Below are 15,179 nucleotides of genomic sequence, written 5' to 3'. Positions count from 1 at the left end.
TTTTGTGCTGGGTTGGAGCTCAACTTAAAAATAAGTATTTTATATTCCAAATAGCTTATATTGGTGAACCAGGAACAAAAGTATCTGAGTATCTTACCTTCCATGGTCAGTGGCTCAGGAATATTTTCCAAACCTTTTCTTCCTTAACATTTTTCAGCATGGTCTATGGCTTTACTTTCTCCATTTGTTGTCAGTAAAAGGCACAACCAAAAGACTGGACAATCTGGAACCAAAAACAGAATATCAGTTCTGTGTTCAGCTGAGTCGGCAAGGAGAAGGTGGGGAAGGCCATCCCGGACCACAGGCTAGTTTCACAACAGCTGCGCTTGGTAAGTTGTCATCTTGGCTTTTCATAAAAGGCTATTTCAGCTGTTTTTCTCTATGGTCTGTTCCCTGGTACCTGTCAGAGCACTTCCATTTGAGCAAAGAAAACTGGTCCTGAATACTCTGTAGAGACTTTCAAAATAGTCCCAGGCAAAGAAATAAAACAAGGAAAAACACACAAAAAACCCACTAGAGGTGGAGAAAACCAGAATAAGGCAGAGCTACTATTCTCCCCGATTTAGAGACGGGGGATCTGGGAAAGGAGAATTTACGTATTTTTGCTAGCTATGCAGCGGAGTTGGAGATACAAATCACTTCTTTTGCATGCTGCTCCTTCCTCCTAATACCACATTAGTCCTTCCTCTTAGTATTAGATCAGTTTACCTTAAAAATGAAGATGTCTAAACAAGCAGAAAAACTTTTATCCCACTGAGGATACAGCCCAAACTGAATACAGACATACAAAATAAATGAGAATTGCACCAGGAACTATCTAACAAGAGAGCAAAAGAGCAAAAGGGCTGTCTTCTCATGTTTAAAAAGTGCATCTGCAACATCAGCTCAGTGAACAGACCTTTTTATTGCCACAACAGCTGCTGATAAGATACTCTGGGACTATCAACACCTCTAAGATGGAATTTATGTCAAATTGGGTAGGTGGTGGAGAGAATTACCCCTTGTCACCCTAAGATAGGGCAAGTGGTTAGGAAAAACTGGTACCCCTATTTTAGCTTGTATACCGGATATGAAATGTTTTTCCCTGTTTCACTGTGGCTTTTCCAAGGTCTTCCTCCACCAGAAGGTCTCACTCTCTTTCCAAAAAGTATGACATCACTGAATTTGTCATGGCATCCTTTAACACTGAGGACAGAGGATGACATTCGTGTTGAAGTGGAAAGGAAGATCGTGAATGACAACGGTGACAAGAGCAGTGTTATTACTCAAGTGCCAGGAAATATGTCCACCCTGATCATTAAAGATCTTGAGCCTAGACAGCAATACATGTGCAGGGTACGGGTGAACACCAGGTCCCAAGGAGAATGGAGTAACTATCTGTATGCATGGACTTTCAGTGACAGTAAGTAGCTGATTCACATCCTTCTGTTTAATTCTTCCTCTTTCCCCAAGATTGATTGTCACTTAATGACTATGTTAAATGTAATCCTTTGTTCTGGTAACACTCAGTTCCTGATGATCACTTGTGATTATTACTACTATTATTGTGACGATAACTCAGCATCCAAAGAAATTCTTATGCTGGAAATTATTAGGAACTAATAATGAGTTTTAAAAAAACACCAAGAAAAACTAATTAAAAGCTAGGGAATCCACATTTTCATTGAAGTGTGATTCATGCTTTGGACACATGTAGCATTTTTTTCCTCCTCATAATGATGAACCCACAGAATTCACTACTTCAAGCTCTTTTGATACTTCAGAAAACCACTCAGACCCCACAATTCAGCTATGTCAATACAGAAACTGCAGTTAAAGAAGAGATGTGATGCAAGGTAAAACCCCTGTGAGAAAAGAGTAGTTAAGTGTGCTACACTGAAGACCAATGACTGCCCTTGAATTTCCTGTGTGTAGTGTCCTTTCATAATGCTACAACAAATGCCGTATCTGAATGAAATAACATCTGAACAGATGTCCATCTGAATGACTGATGGGTGCCACTGTCCATACTACACACTGGAAAGGTGGGCTTCTTCCTCCTTACAGGTCATGTGAGGAGGCCCATTATGAGATCCTACATGTATTAACAGAAGTATCAATGGCTTCATGGGACACTCCAGTTTCCTGAACTCTGATGCCAAACTGCACTAAGAAAAACATAAGGGAACTGTTTTTCAGGAGAAGGTAGTTAGCTTATTAGTCACCACTAGCACTCACCCCTGCTGGTGGTTCTCTCATGAAATTTGTGGAAATGTTGGTATTGATTTCCATTCTTTCTAACAGGGAATTGCTCCCTGAAGCAGTGAAAGTATGGGAAATGGGAATCACGTGGGAATGATGATTCAGTATAGAAGGAAATTATTTTTTCTGCATTAATCTGAAAGCAGTTATGTTGTGCCTGCATACAGCTCAGATAATTTGTATCATCATCCAAGGACAGCAGTATACTGAATACCACTCCAACCTCTGCTGGAAGTATGAAGTACTGCAATATGGGTGACAGCACATCAAGTTCATAAAGCTATTGCATCCAGTAACCATAGCTTGTCAACAAAATTCTGCTTCTGTTTAGCACAGCAAAAGCACAGAGGAAAGTGTTTGGCTCACTGCAGGATGAAGAGGTGGATGTACACTCCAATGCTTTGTGTGTGTTTCTGTTTGTTCTCAGGAATCCCTCCTGCACCATACAACATCAGGTTTTCTAACACCACAGACACATCCTCAGTCATCTCTTGGACAACTGCTGAGGGTCATTCCATCTCCTCCGTCATCATCAGCTACAAAATTTATGGCAAGGCTGAGTACAACCACATCGATATTATCATAAAGAACACCAGCATTACCCAATACCATCTCAAGGGCCTTGAGCCAAACACTGTGTACCAGGTTCAGATAAATGCTCAGAACAACATTGGCTTGAGCAACCCAAACACATCATTTGAACTGAAGACTCTTCCAGAAACTAAAGGTTGGTTGTTCAACATGTGGACTTGTACAGACCAGGGCCAGGGGTATAAACTAGACAGCTAAGGCAAAGTAATAGTATTATTTTTTTAATATTATTTTTCTTTTGCTCTTAACTTTGACATACAACACCGCATTGCCAAATTTTTTTCTCAGTTCACTGCATGGCACCGATGAAGTGACAACATGCAATGTTTGTCTGTATCCACTACAAAGTGCCAAACAGCTCATAAATTAAAGTAGATGCATATAATAGGACTATTAGATCACTGAGAGTGACCTTAGCTCTGCACTGCCTGAATTCAGTGTGACCTGCAGGTACTCATTTATCTGAAAATCAGAGCATCCAATGTCTGTGACATTTCTGGAAGACAAAGGGATGTATCTCTATGTCTTTATACAGTTTACAAGGCAGGAGTATCTATGTATTGTTCATGGCTTTTTCAGAATTTGATGGAAATAATGATGAACTCTTTGTGTGCTTTCTCAACAGCCCCATATGAATCAAAAGGAGGCAAAATGCTGCTTATTGCTATCCTTGGTTCTGCAGGGATGACCTGTGTAACAATTCTCCTGGCTTTTCTCATCATGCTACAGTTAAAGCGAGCCAATTTCCAGCGCCGAATGGCTCAGGCTTTCCAAAACGTGGTGGTGGGTTTCCAGATTTCCTGCGTCAGTGTGGTTAATTTTGGCTGTATCTTTTCCTGTTCTTTCCAGTTCTTTTTCCTTGGCTTTTCCAAATACAGTCTTCATGTGTGCAATTAGTATTGTTGTTGTAAAGCTTATCTGCTAGTGACCCCAGAGCTAAAGCAATCACAGTTATAGGCTATGAGGTAGAAAGCCTTGCTTGAAAAAAGCTGCACAACATTTATCCTTCTCCCTTTTCTGCTTTGCTGCACCTGTACATGACAAGTACTGAGCCAGACAGAGTGTAGGAGGACCCTGTTCCTATATGAATTTGTGACTGATTATGAAAACTACAATACTTTTTAATGTTGCTTTTGAGCATCAGTAACTGTTCCATCATGGTTTTTCAACTCGGGGATAGCACACCAGGAGTCAATTGATAGCATCATCATAGTTCTGGCTATGAGGAAACTGCTGAAGGTTGCAAAATTATGGGGATATATATATATATATATACACACACACAAATATATAAGCATGTATATATTTGTATCCTGCTGTAGACTCTTTATTGCTCTGCTTTCTGGTGCTGTTCTCTCACTTCAGAGGGGAACCTGTGAAGCAGAACGAAGTTGGGTTAAAGAGCTCCTCCATATGGCTCTGCATAGGTTGTTTCATAAACAGTGGGCCAGGGAACTCATCCAAAGAGAGGATCAGTCCCTATGTCACACAGAACAGCTCCTGTTCCTTGTCCTGAAACATTTCCCACAGAGGTGTTTTGTGGAAATGTGTAAGTGATGTCTCATCAGTTATGGAGGAAGGTCATTTCCTCTCTCTTTTGTTTTCTTGCTTCTTCTTTCCTCAGTCTTCCTACTGAGCCTAATCAGAACATGATTTAGTCAAGCCTAATATAGGATAAACCTCGAGCCTGAGACAAAACTGGTTTTGAGATCAGTTTTACCAAATTATTTTTGCCCATCTCCTTCATCTTTCAATATATAAAACTGTTCAGGAAGCCTAGGTCTACAAAGGTACTTACGCATAAATTAGGAGCCTGATTAATTTTGTGGATCTGGGCAGAAGTGCTTGATGAAGTTATTGTCTAAAGCAGGTGTAATTGTCTACTACACTCACTCCTGCACAAGCAAGAGATGGATCAGGCTCTGTGTGTTTGTGTCCATGAGTGAGCACACATCTATTCTGTGAGTGTAATCAGAGCATTCCTCAGTAAAGTAGAAATCAGTTAATGTCATTTGCTCAATTCTGTTACAGAGGGAAGAGCCAGCTGTACAGTTTAACTCAGGTACTCTCACCCTGAGCAGGAAAGCCAAGAACAGCCCAGATCCCACTATTTACCCAGTTCTTGAGTGGAATGACATAAAATTTCAAGATGTGATTGGGGAAGGTAACTTTGGGCAAGTCCTGAAAGCACGCATTAAGAAAGATGGCTTACGCATGGATGCTGCAATTAAAAGGATGAAAGGTAATAGAGATTGGATTCTCTGAGACTAAAGACTTTTCTTTGTTGATTATTCCAAGTGTTTCACTGTCGTAATAAATGCTTAGTAGACCTCTCCTAAAGCTAAAATAAATATTAAAAGTTGCTAGCAAAATTGTATCAGCTGTCACTAGGCTAAAATTTGGCAAAGACTGTATTTCTGCAAGGTCAAGTTGGTTTATACTTTTCTTTAACTTTTCTTTTCTTTATTATTAACTATTACGTATTTTTCAATTCGTAAGTTAATATGAACTTCATGTGTAAATTCATCTGCAAAGTGGGAGCCATTAAAACATACATGTAATAGAGAGAGGCACACAGACCTAGCCTTGCGGCACAGCATTTGTTCATCTTGTTTTGTCACTCAGGGACAACTGTTATCTGTGCATCTATGTATATACATAATATGAGGACCACTCATTTTCTTTGTATTCATTGGGCATGACTGCAACAGTCCATAGAGAACTACAATATATAGGATACCACGAGAATGTACATATTGTCTTACAATTGACTAGACGATTATCTAAGCAAACTGGGAGATATTTTGAAATATTATGATCAATTTAAAAAGAGCCAAGGTCTGCATGCAGGCAGAAATAATTGACAGCACTTGTATGGAAATATTTTTAGTCAACAAGTTTTCATGTGATCTGCTACGACATCAAATCAGTGATGTGGTATATTGAGATGCTTTCTTTCTCTGCAGATAGCGGCTACAGATATTATGTTCTCTCTTCTTCTTTGATTGGAAATTCCTGCTTTTTTCAGTAAATACTAATGTATCTTAGTTTTTCTATTGGGGCTGAAGCAGTAGTGCCCCAGGCAGCCCAGAGTCCTTATAATTAATAACAATATGGTTATTCAGTTCAAAGGAAAATATAAATGCATGCTTATTTGATTTCCAGAGTATGCCTCAAAAGATGATCACAGAGACTTCGCTGGAGAACTTGAAGTTCTTTGCAAGCTTGGCCATCATCCCAACATCATAAATCTTTTGGGAGCATGTGAACATCGGGGTAAGATACTTTTGAATACATGTACTTTAAAGAAATGTTTAAAAAACCCCACAGTACAGTGCAACATTTGATAAAACGCCAAATCAACTTGGTTTTAGATCTACAAGCCCACATTAATCCTTCAGAAACTATGTTCATCAATAGCTCTAAATTATTCCCCGCACCTAGGAATTTTCCTGCTCAATTTTTCTGTTGCCCTCATCTGTTTTAAGTTTATTTCTCTTTCACGCAAAGCAGTCTAAGTGTCCAAATACTATTACTGACCATCTTTTACTTTGTGATATGCTCACTATCTGATGTTTCGTTAGGATATCTTTATCTTGCTATTGAATATGCGCCCCATGGAAATTTACTGGACTTCCTTCGGAAAAGCAGAGTGCTAGAGACAGATCCAGCATTTGCTATTGCCAACAGTACTGCATCTACACTTTCCTCTCAGCAACTTCTGCATTTTGCAGCAGATGTTGCTAGAGGGATGGACTACTTGAGCCAGAAACAGGTCAGTCTTCAGCTCTCTACCCACTGAAAGCAGAGCAATTCATTTTTCAGGGACTATGCCTTTTAATGAAACCAATTTTAATTTTAGCTTCTATATCTCCCACTGGATGAAGGTTTTTGTTGTGTTCACTTAGTCCTATCAAATATTGTGTCACGAGGACTCAAGGAAGAGGCATTAAAACTTACAAACAACATGGTAGCTAACTGCTTGAATCTTCAGATAAAGTTTAAAATGTTCTTGGTAGTGACACATCAAGACATTTCTTTTGGTTTTTGTTCTTATTCTGAACGTTTGCAATTTTTAATATAGCTCTAAAATAATATATGTAAAGTATGTAAAGCTCATAGATGTTGTGGTGATCTTTTTTTTTACAAAAAATTAGTTTATTCATCGAGATTTGGCAGCAAGAAACATCTTGGTTGGAGAAAATTACGTTGCAAAAATAGCTGACTTTGGCTTATCAAGAGGTCAAGAAGTTTATGTTAAAAAGACCATGGTAAGGATCAAAACAAACTGATGAAGTCTGTTTTCCTCTTTGTTTTCCTGTTTCTTCCTCTATGTTTTCATAAGAACAAAAATTCAAATTTATGGGTACTTCAGAACTGGTTATTTAGATTTTATATATTAATATGTGTAAACATTTATATAGTGTTTATTAATATACATGCATTACTTGTAAATCCTCTACTATGTTTATAATATATTATATGATGTAAGTGAAAATTATTTATATGAATATGGATGGCAGCAAAATAACTACTTTGCACCTAGTTATGAGATTTAGTAAAAATGTACTATGAAAAAGCATATAATACACATTTGACGTATGAAGAGGATCTGTACAGCTATGCAAATAATGTTTTTGTACCAGAATTTGTCCAACTGAGGCAAGTTGGTCTAAGTTCTACTGAACAGGGTTAGCAAGAAGTTAGCAAGATGGTAACCAGAGCCATGTCAGCATCTGTGAGATGAAAAAACAGCTGTCCAGAGCTAACATTTTGAAAGATCTCAAAGAGGAAGATGTGTAATAAGCATCATACAGTTATAGACCAGGAACAACACCAGCTGGTCAAAGGAACAAGGTTGGTTAGAGGCATCATCAGACATCATTCAGGAATTACTTTTGTTTCCTCTTGATGTTGGTTGGATAAATTTTCTATTAGCTTTAGTGTTGTCATGGTTTGAGCCCAGAGGGCAACTGAGCACCATGCAGCCGTTCACTCACCCTTTTCCCCCAGTGCTGGGAAGAAGAAAAGTGATTCAAAAGGCTCAGGAATCGAGATAAGGACAGGAAGAGGGAGCTCACCCATCATGGTCACCGGCAAAAGTCAGGCTTGTTAGGGGAAGAAAAAGACGTTACTCTAATTCAAAACACTAATGGCAATGACATTTAACAGACAGAATGGGACAGTAAGAAGCATTATATGCTAAAAATACTTCCCCCCACCCCTCCCTTCTTCCTAGGCTCAGTGTTGTTTCTGGTATTTCTACCTCCTCCCCCAGTGGCAGAGGGACAGGGGATGGAGGGTGCAGTCAGTTCACTGCTTCTTCCTCCCAGGTGGGTAGGATCATTCCCCTGCATTCTTCCTCTGCTCCACATGGTTCCCCTCTCACGGGAGACAGTCCTCCACAGACTCTCTGTCAGGAGTCCTCCCCATGGGGGGCATTCTTCTCGAAATGCTCCAGTGTGTGTCACCCCCACGTGTTGCAGTCCTCCCAGTGCTGAACTACAACAGCGGGGGCTGCTTCTTCCCACAGAGTCCCGGGGGTCCTCCACAGGCTGCAGGCGAGTCTCTGCGCCTCCGGTGACCTCCGTGGGTGGCAGGGGCGGCCCTGCCCTCTCACCACGGGGTACCGGTGAGGCCTCTGCACTGCTGCACAGCCCACCCTCCTTCCTCCTCCTTCCTTCCACTGACCTTGGTGTTCGCATAGGTGTCCTTCTTGTAACTCCTCAAAGTCACTCAGCCTTGGCCAGAGACAATCCAAATTGGAGCGGGGTGGGGGGAGCTTCCAGAAGCTTCTCACAGGTACCAGCACTGTAGCCCTCTCCCCTGAAACCAGAAAACCTGCCACACAAAACGAGCACAAGTGTGAACAGTCCCTTTGGGAAGTAAGTGCACAACTTAAAGAAGTTTATTTATTTGATAAAGCTTACTTGCACAGAGTCAGTTTTGATTAAAACACACAGAACAATTGTTGGGGTATAAATCGCAGTATTGCTATTCCAACCACTAACAAATAAACTGTCATGAAATAATTTTCAGGGACGGCTTCCAGTGCGATGGATGGCAATTGAATCACTGAATTACAGCGTTTACACCACAAACAGTGATGTGTAAGTATGTTTTCAAGTGGTCTTGTTTTAATAAAGATATATTTTTCAGTACCAAGAAAAGTTTGACTCAACTGAAAAAACACAGTAGCCATGTCGGCTCAAGTGAGCAATGGAAGAAAAGTAAAACTCACAACAAAATGTTACTTTTATTTCATCATCAGTGTCTGAACAAGTTCTGTGTTCACAATCTAATTGGATTTGGGCCACTACTTTAGTTATATTTCTCATTTGAAATCAGAAACCTGATGAATCCTTGGGAGACCCAAAGGAACTCAGTATTTTATTCAGGAAATTGGAAGTGATTAGAAACAATTGTGCACTATTTGCTGAGAACTCACAGTCTAGTAAAGGACTCCAGTTGATGACCCCACAGTGAATTAATTTTGCTAAAGATGTCACTCCTGCTTTCTGATTCTATGAACTCTATCATTATACAAAACAATTAAAAAAATAATGTATCACACACTTCTCAGTGTGTGAATACTAGCAAAACTATCTACCATTTTAAAATATGAAATTTTGTTGCGTTCTTGTTGCACTCCATAATATCCCTCTGTTGCAGATGGTCATACGGTGTTCTATTATGGGAAATTGTTAGTTTAGGTAAGTAGCTGAATTTTGTACCACACAAATAAATCAATCTGAGTCAACCCAGCTCCATTCACTCAGTTTGTTAAAAATTTATTTCTTTGCAATGTATTTCAATTTTTCTATTTCATTCTACTACATTTTGTTTAGCTTCAGTGTGCTTGGAAATGTAATTGTCACATTTTCGATTCAGGTACCATTCTAAATGAGAAAAACATAATGACCTTGTTTTCATTGCACCGTAAAACCTAGGCCATATCTAAATATAAAATCCAGCATATCATATAATATATATCCCTAATCCAATATGTTTTGAGTTTGACGGGTGGGTTTTCCTCAGCCTTCCTGAGTTTTAAATCAAGACATATTTTAATGATTTGGGGGAGGGGAGGAGAATGACAAACATCTACTCCAAGTATTCTTGAGGAAAAATTTTGAAAATTCATTTTCAAATAAAATTTAGAGTTAATTTCTGCACAGACCTCTATTCATCATATATGTGATACAACCACAAACCATTCAAAATGACTGTGTTACATAGCCTTCAGGATTTACCTTGGAGTGTGCCCTGTGGTCTCCTGGCCAAGAGATGCATACTGACTAAGGTGCACATTGCGTACTGGACTAATCATGAACTCTTGCTTTTTAATTTTTTCCCAGCTTTCCTTGCTAAATGGATTTACAGTAGATATGGATGGGAACTAACACACTGCAATGTGGAAAATCAAGAGTCTAAGTAACCAAATGTGCAAAAAGGGGCAAACCCAGCTTGACATAGCGCCTAGGGATATGGTGTATTTGACATAGTGCTGAGGGATCTGGTGTACTTGAGAGTTGACAGTGTTAGGTTAGTGGTTGGACTAGATGATCTTCAAGGTCTTTTCCAACCTAGATGATTCTGTGATGGTAATTTCCATGAATCCATACCATATCTTACTAATACCATGTAATGAAGGAATCACTTCATTGCCATCAAGGCTATTGCAAAACCAAAGCTTCAATTGCTATCAAGGGTATTGCAAAAACAGTTCAAATGCAGTCAGATGCAGGCCCTCAGAGTTGGAAAGAAGTTTAGGGCAGCTCCACAGAAAATAAAAGTTTACATTACTTTTATTTTTCTCTTCATTACTGTGCATTAAGCAGTATGAAAATATTAACAACAAAAATGTAGCTGCAAAATATTCCCTAACATTGGGTTAATTTACTTGCTACTAAATCAGTAATTCTTTTTCAATTCTGTTATGTAATTAAACTTTCTTTTATTAAAAACTCCTTGTATTCATGACAATGGCTAAACTCTGCTTTAGGTGGAACACCGTATTGTGGAATGACATGTGCAGAACTCTATGAAAAATTGCCTCAAGGGTACAGACTGGAAAAGCCTCTCAACTGTGATGATGAAGTGTGAGTAACTGCCTCAGCAGAAAAAACAAAACAGAATAATCAGTATCTACTATAGGAAATATATGATGTCTGCAAGAAACTAAGAAAACAAACATTTTTTCAGGAAAACACAAAAAAGACATTTAAAAAATACTTAAGCAAGGTGCACAAGTGGAAATAATTACTTAAGTTCTTTTGTACCCAGCATGTACTGTTATTTGTCATGAACCCTTTCCCAGGCTCTCTGCTCCTGCCAGATACCCTGTTCTTTACATAACATGGCTGGGCTTTAGCTCAAAGAGAGCTTTTTGATTATTCCAGAGAAAAAGAAAAATCTTTTCAGACTGCAACCAGCTGTGGAAAACTCCAGCTATGTATAAATCCATTTTCCTTTGAAAAATGGAATGTGCACAATCTTCCAATAAATATGAATTTGTAGCTTTAACCTATATACCTCAACTATCAAATGCTGGTATTTGATTTTTTAAAGGTATGACCTAATGAGACAGTGCTGGAGAGAAAAACCCTATGAAAGACCATCATTTGCTCAGATACTGGTGTCACTGAACAGGATGTTGGAAGAAAGGAAGGTAAGAATGAATCCCTAGAAAATAATTAGGCCATGAATAATTTCAGTATAGTTTAGGATTCTTGAGGTAATGCACTTTGCATCACAATTCCTGTTTATTTCCTTCCCAGACTTATGTGAATACTACCCTATATGAGAAGTTTACCTACGCAGGCATTGATTGCTCCGCTGAAGAAGCTGCTTAAGACAGGAGAAATCTTCATTCATCAGTGATGCACTGAAGAAAACCAAAACTCAATCTGCTGGAGCCCAAAATGTGACATGCTGTGTAGAACTCTGTATAGCTCTAACTGTATATAATACAGTAATACTGTTTTACTACAGATATGTATGTGTATATCACACAGTAATACAGAAGTGTATATACTGTTCAGAGTAGGAATAGACTAAAGTCATGAAATCTGCTGCTTCACACGCGGGGTATTCATTTTTCCTAGTTGTGTAGATATAGTGTATACATACATATTGTAATGCATTAGGTATTGCCATCTTAGATGTTTTAGCTACTTTCCAAGGGCTACTGATAGCACGGTGGGTATCTTGTAGCAGTATTTCATAGTCATTTCATTGCGATTTAAACAAAAATGCTAAATTCAATGTGACAATGGGTGTTGCAAGCAGATGTCAATCCAATATGCTCGCCAAGGATAATTAAGACTCCAGTTTGAATGGAAAAGTGAGCTAGTAGAAATGATCTGTTCAAAAATTCTGTTGACGTGTAAGATATAAGGCATGCTGTTGCTCTTTCATTGTCGAGTTTAACAGTCAGTGCTTGCCTATATGCAAAATATGCATATGTTTTGACGTGTTTCAAGCTAGTGGAGGCAGTTATACAGCAATTATAAAGCACAGGATTGAGGAACATACTACATATTGTAAAATACATTTTTACAATTAGCCTGGATATACATGAAGCTTATTCAATTTGTATTTCATTTAATATTTTCACTGCATAATTATAAATTACTGCCTATTATATACAAGCAGGGCTTACTTACTTTTGCTTATTTTATCCCTTATGCAGTCTAGTGTGGTATGGCCTCTTAAAATTACTGTACTTAACAACAATGACATTTGGCCTGCTGAAGGATCTTCTAGTCCTTTGGTTAGACAAATAGAGGTAGGATTGGCCTGAGCCTCTGGTATCAAATCAACCATATGGGATCCTGTGGACTTACCCTATTTGAACTTCACGTATCTGCTAAACTCAGGCTTTGCACATATGTTCCCCTGAACCCTCCCCATGACTCGCCAGCTCATAACTGAACATCACATTACAGTGACTTTTTAGAATGGTGGATCTGGTCACGCCCCAAGACTTGGGGAAAGATACTAGAGAGAGAAAGAGAAAAAGGCATGCCCTTCTGATACTTTGTGGGTGGGTATTTTGTTGGTTGGTCACAAGGCAGGTGTATCACAGCAGAGTATCATTGGCATGATATCAGTGGCATACACCAGGCTGACTCATATAGAAGCATCAAGAGCCTTATTAAACAGGAATATCAACAAACAAGGGTGCTGAGATCACTTGTGTGGCCTTGAGATAGGCAGAACTTTCATTATAAGTACTGGTGCCACAATCTGAATTTACAAAGAATGCACAGATTCACTGGACCAAGAAACAACTCCAAAATGGAAAAGAGAAACAAATTCCACTATATTTTTCATAAAAGACTACTTGGCTGGCATTCTGAAGCATGGACATTGCATTTTTCAGTCCAACCAGGTTCGTATAGGTCAGTGAGGTGAAGAGGAATGGACCTCCATGGGTGTTTTCTAGGCTGCCAGGCAAAGCTAGTTAACAACTTCTGCTTAGACTGCTCCACTTTCCGTACAGATCTTTTCACAGGTCCAAAACAGGTCTCACACATCTCTAACAAGCAGACACAACTGACTATTCTGTTACTTGATGTGAACCCCTTCATCTCTGGCGAACTTTTACTTGGAACAATATACCACATAAGGAAAGAATCAGAAACACATTCATCAACTCAACAGGTCTTTATACTGTCTGCATTTTAAGTGCTTTTCTCACTGTAAATTTAGTTGAAGGGCATTTAAGTGTCGTTATAAATATTCTTCATATCATCATTTAACATTGTGGCATGCATTAACTTTCTAATCTGCTGTAATTGTTTGGGTTTTTTTAACCTGACATTTTAAAAAATACAACAAACAAACCAATAACTCGAATACACAGCTTGAGATGTCTCCATTAGATCTACACATCACAGAACTACAGCTATTAAAAACATCCACTAGTTTTGCTGGAGTTTAAAATAGATGAATGAGTTCTATACTTGCAACAAACACTGGGTAGCCCAGGTTCAATAGCTAGATTTTACTATCTGTTATACAGTGCTGGAAAGCCCAAACTGTGGCAGTAAGTGGCATATAAAGGTTTTCAGCCTTAACCATTAGCAGGTTATATGTTCTGCTTTCCACAGCACAATACATCAGATCCCATGTTCCCTCCTTCCCAAGTGTCTTCTCTCTGTTTCTTTGCTGTCAAGAGCATAATGCTACCAATGCCAAGTTTTCCATTATTCCAAATACCCCACATCCTAACATTCTTTATACACCTCCACCTATTTCATCTGCCAACATCTGCACAAGCTTAGAGTATGATCAGCTATTCCCTGTGTTGTTTTTAATATCACAGCATTAGCCCTCCCATATTCTCACATACAGTTATCAAGCTCATACTCAGTACAAGTTTTTGGCTGGGAAAAAAAGAAGCATTTCGGACAAGTGGAGCTGGCCATGCTTTGAGGAGCAGAATGGCAGATAACTGCTTGCAGTCAAGTGTTATTTATAGTTTAAAAGGAAATTATCAGGCACCTGATCAGAGAAAGTGAAGCCTTTAAGAACAAAAAGGTATAAAAAAAGCCTCCACACATCCCCCAAGCCTTCTCCCTCACCATCCTAAACTTCCATTTACACAGAATCATTCAGGTTGGAAAAGGCACTTTGAATCATCAAGTCAAACCATCAACCTTACTCCACAAAGTTCTCCCCTACACCACATCCCCCAACATCTCATCTAAACGACCCTTAAACACATCCAGGGATAGTGACTCCACCACCTCCCTGGGCAGCCTATTCCTCTGTCTGACCACTTTTCTGTGAAAAAATTTTCCCTAATGTCCAGCCTGAACCTCTGCTGTTGCAGTTTAAAGCCATTCCCCCTTGTTCTGTCACTAATCACCTGTGAGAGGAGACCAGCACCAACCTCTCTACGGTGTCCTTTCAGGTAGCTGTGGAGAGTGATGAGGTCTCCCCTCAGCCTTCTCTTCCTCACACTAAACATTCCCAGCTCCTTCAATCTCTTCTCACAGGATTTGTTCTCCAGGCCCTTCACCAGCTTCGTTGCCCTCCTCTGCACTCACTCCAGCACCTCGAGATCTCTCTGGTATTGAGGTGCCCAAAACTGGACACAACACTCCAGGTGTGGCCTCATCGGTGCAGAGTACAGGGGACTATCACCTCCCTACTTCTGCTGGTCACACTATTGCTGACACAAGCCAGGATGCCGTTGGCTTTCTTGGCCACCTGGGCACACTGCTGGCTCATGTTCAGCTGCTTGTCAGTCAGAACCCCCAGATCTCTCTTCCAGACAGCTCCAGCCACCCCTCCCCAAGCCTGTAGCAATGCATTTAGTGCAACAGCTCTGAGTG

The 15,179-nt window shown here is 39.5% G+C and overlaps 1 protein-coding gene across 1 annotated transcript in view; it reads left to right on the top strand.

The window, feature by feature from the left end:
* The window catches only part of TEK (TEK receptor tyrosine kinase), a 40,644-nt gene extending 28,166 nt beyond the window's left edge, over window positions 1-12,478 (top strand). The window contains exons 11-23 of the mRNA XM_074931370.1: window positions 195-329; window positions 1,109-1,402; window positions 2,669-2,968; window positions 3,458-3,612; window positions 4,864-5,074; window positions 5,998-6,108; window positions 6,417-6,607; window positions 6,990-7,103; window positions 8,872-8,942; window positions 9,505-9,545; window positions 10,838-10,934; window positions 11,404-11,503; window positions 11,613-12,478. Coding sequence (XP_074787471.1) covers window positions 195-329; window positions 1,109-1,402; window positions 2,669-2,968; window positions 3,458-3,612; window positions 4,864-5,074; window positions 5,998-6,108; window positions 6,417-6,607; window positions 6,990-7,103; window positions 8,872-8,942; window positions 9,505-9,545; window positions 10,838-10,934; window positions 11,404-11,503; window positions 11,613-11,687 — 1,895 coding nt within the window. The 3' untranslated portion in view covers window positions 11,688-12,478. The remainder of the gene's footprint in view (window positions 1-194; window positions 330-1,108; window positions 1,403-2,668; window positions 2,969-3,457; window positions 3,613-4,863; window positions 5,075-5,997; window positions 6,109-6,416; window positions 6,608-6,989; window positions 7,104-8,871; window positions 8,943-9,504; window positions 9,546-10,837; window positions 10,935-11,403; window positions 11,504-11,612) is intronic.
* Window positions 12,479-15,179: the final 2,701 nt, after the last annotated feature.

This window comes from Athene noctua, chromosome Z (assembly GCF_965140245.1).
Source record: "Athene noctua chromosome Z, bAthNoc1.hap1.1, whole genome shotgun sequence".
Classification (NCBI taxonomy): domain Eukaryota; kingdom Metazoa; phylum Chordata; class Aves; order Strigiformes; family Strigidae; genus Athene; species Athene noctua.
This window is presented reverse-complemented; position numbering and strand designations above follow the sequence as displayed.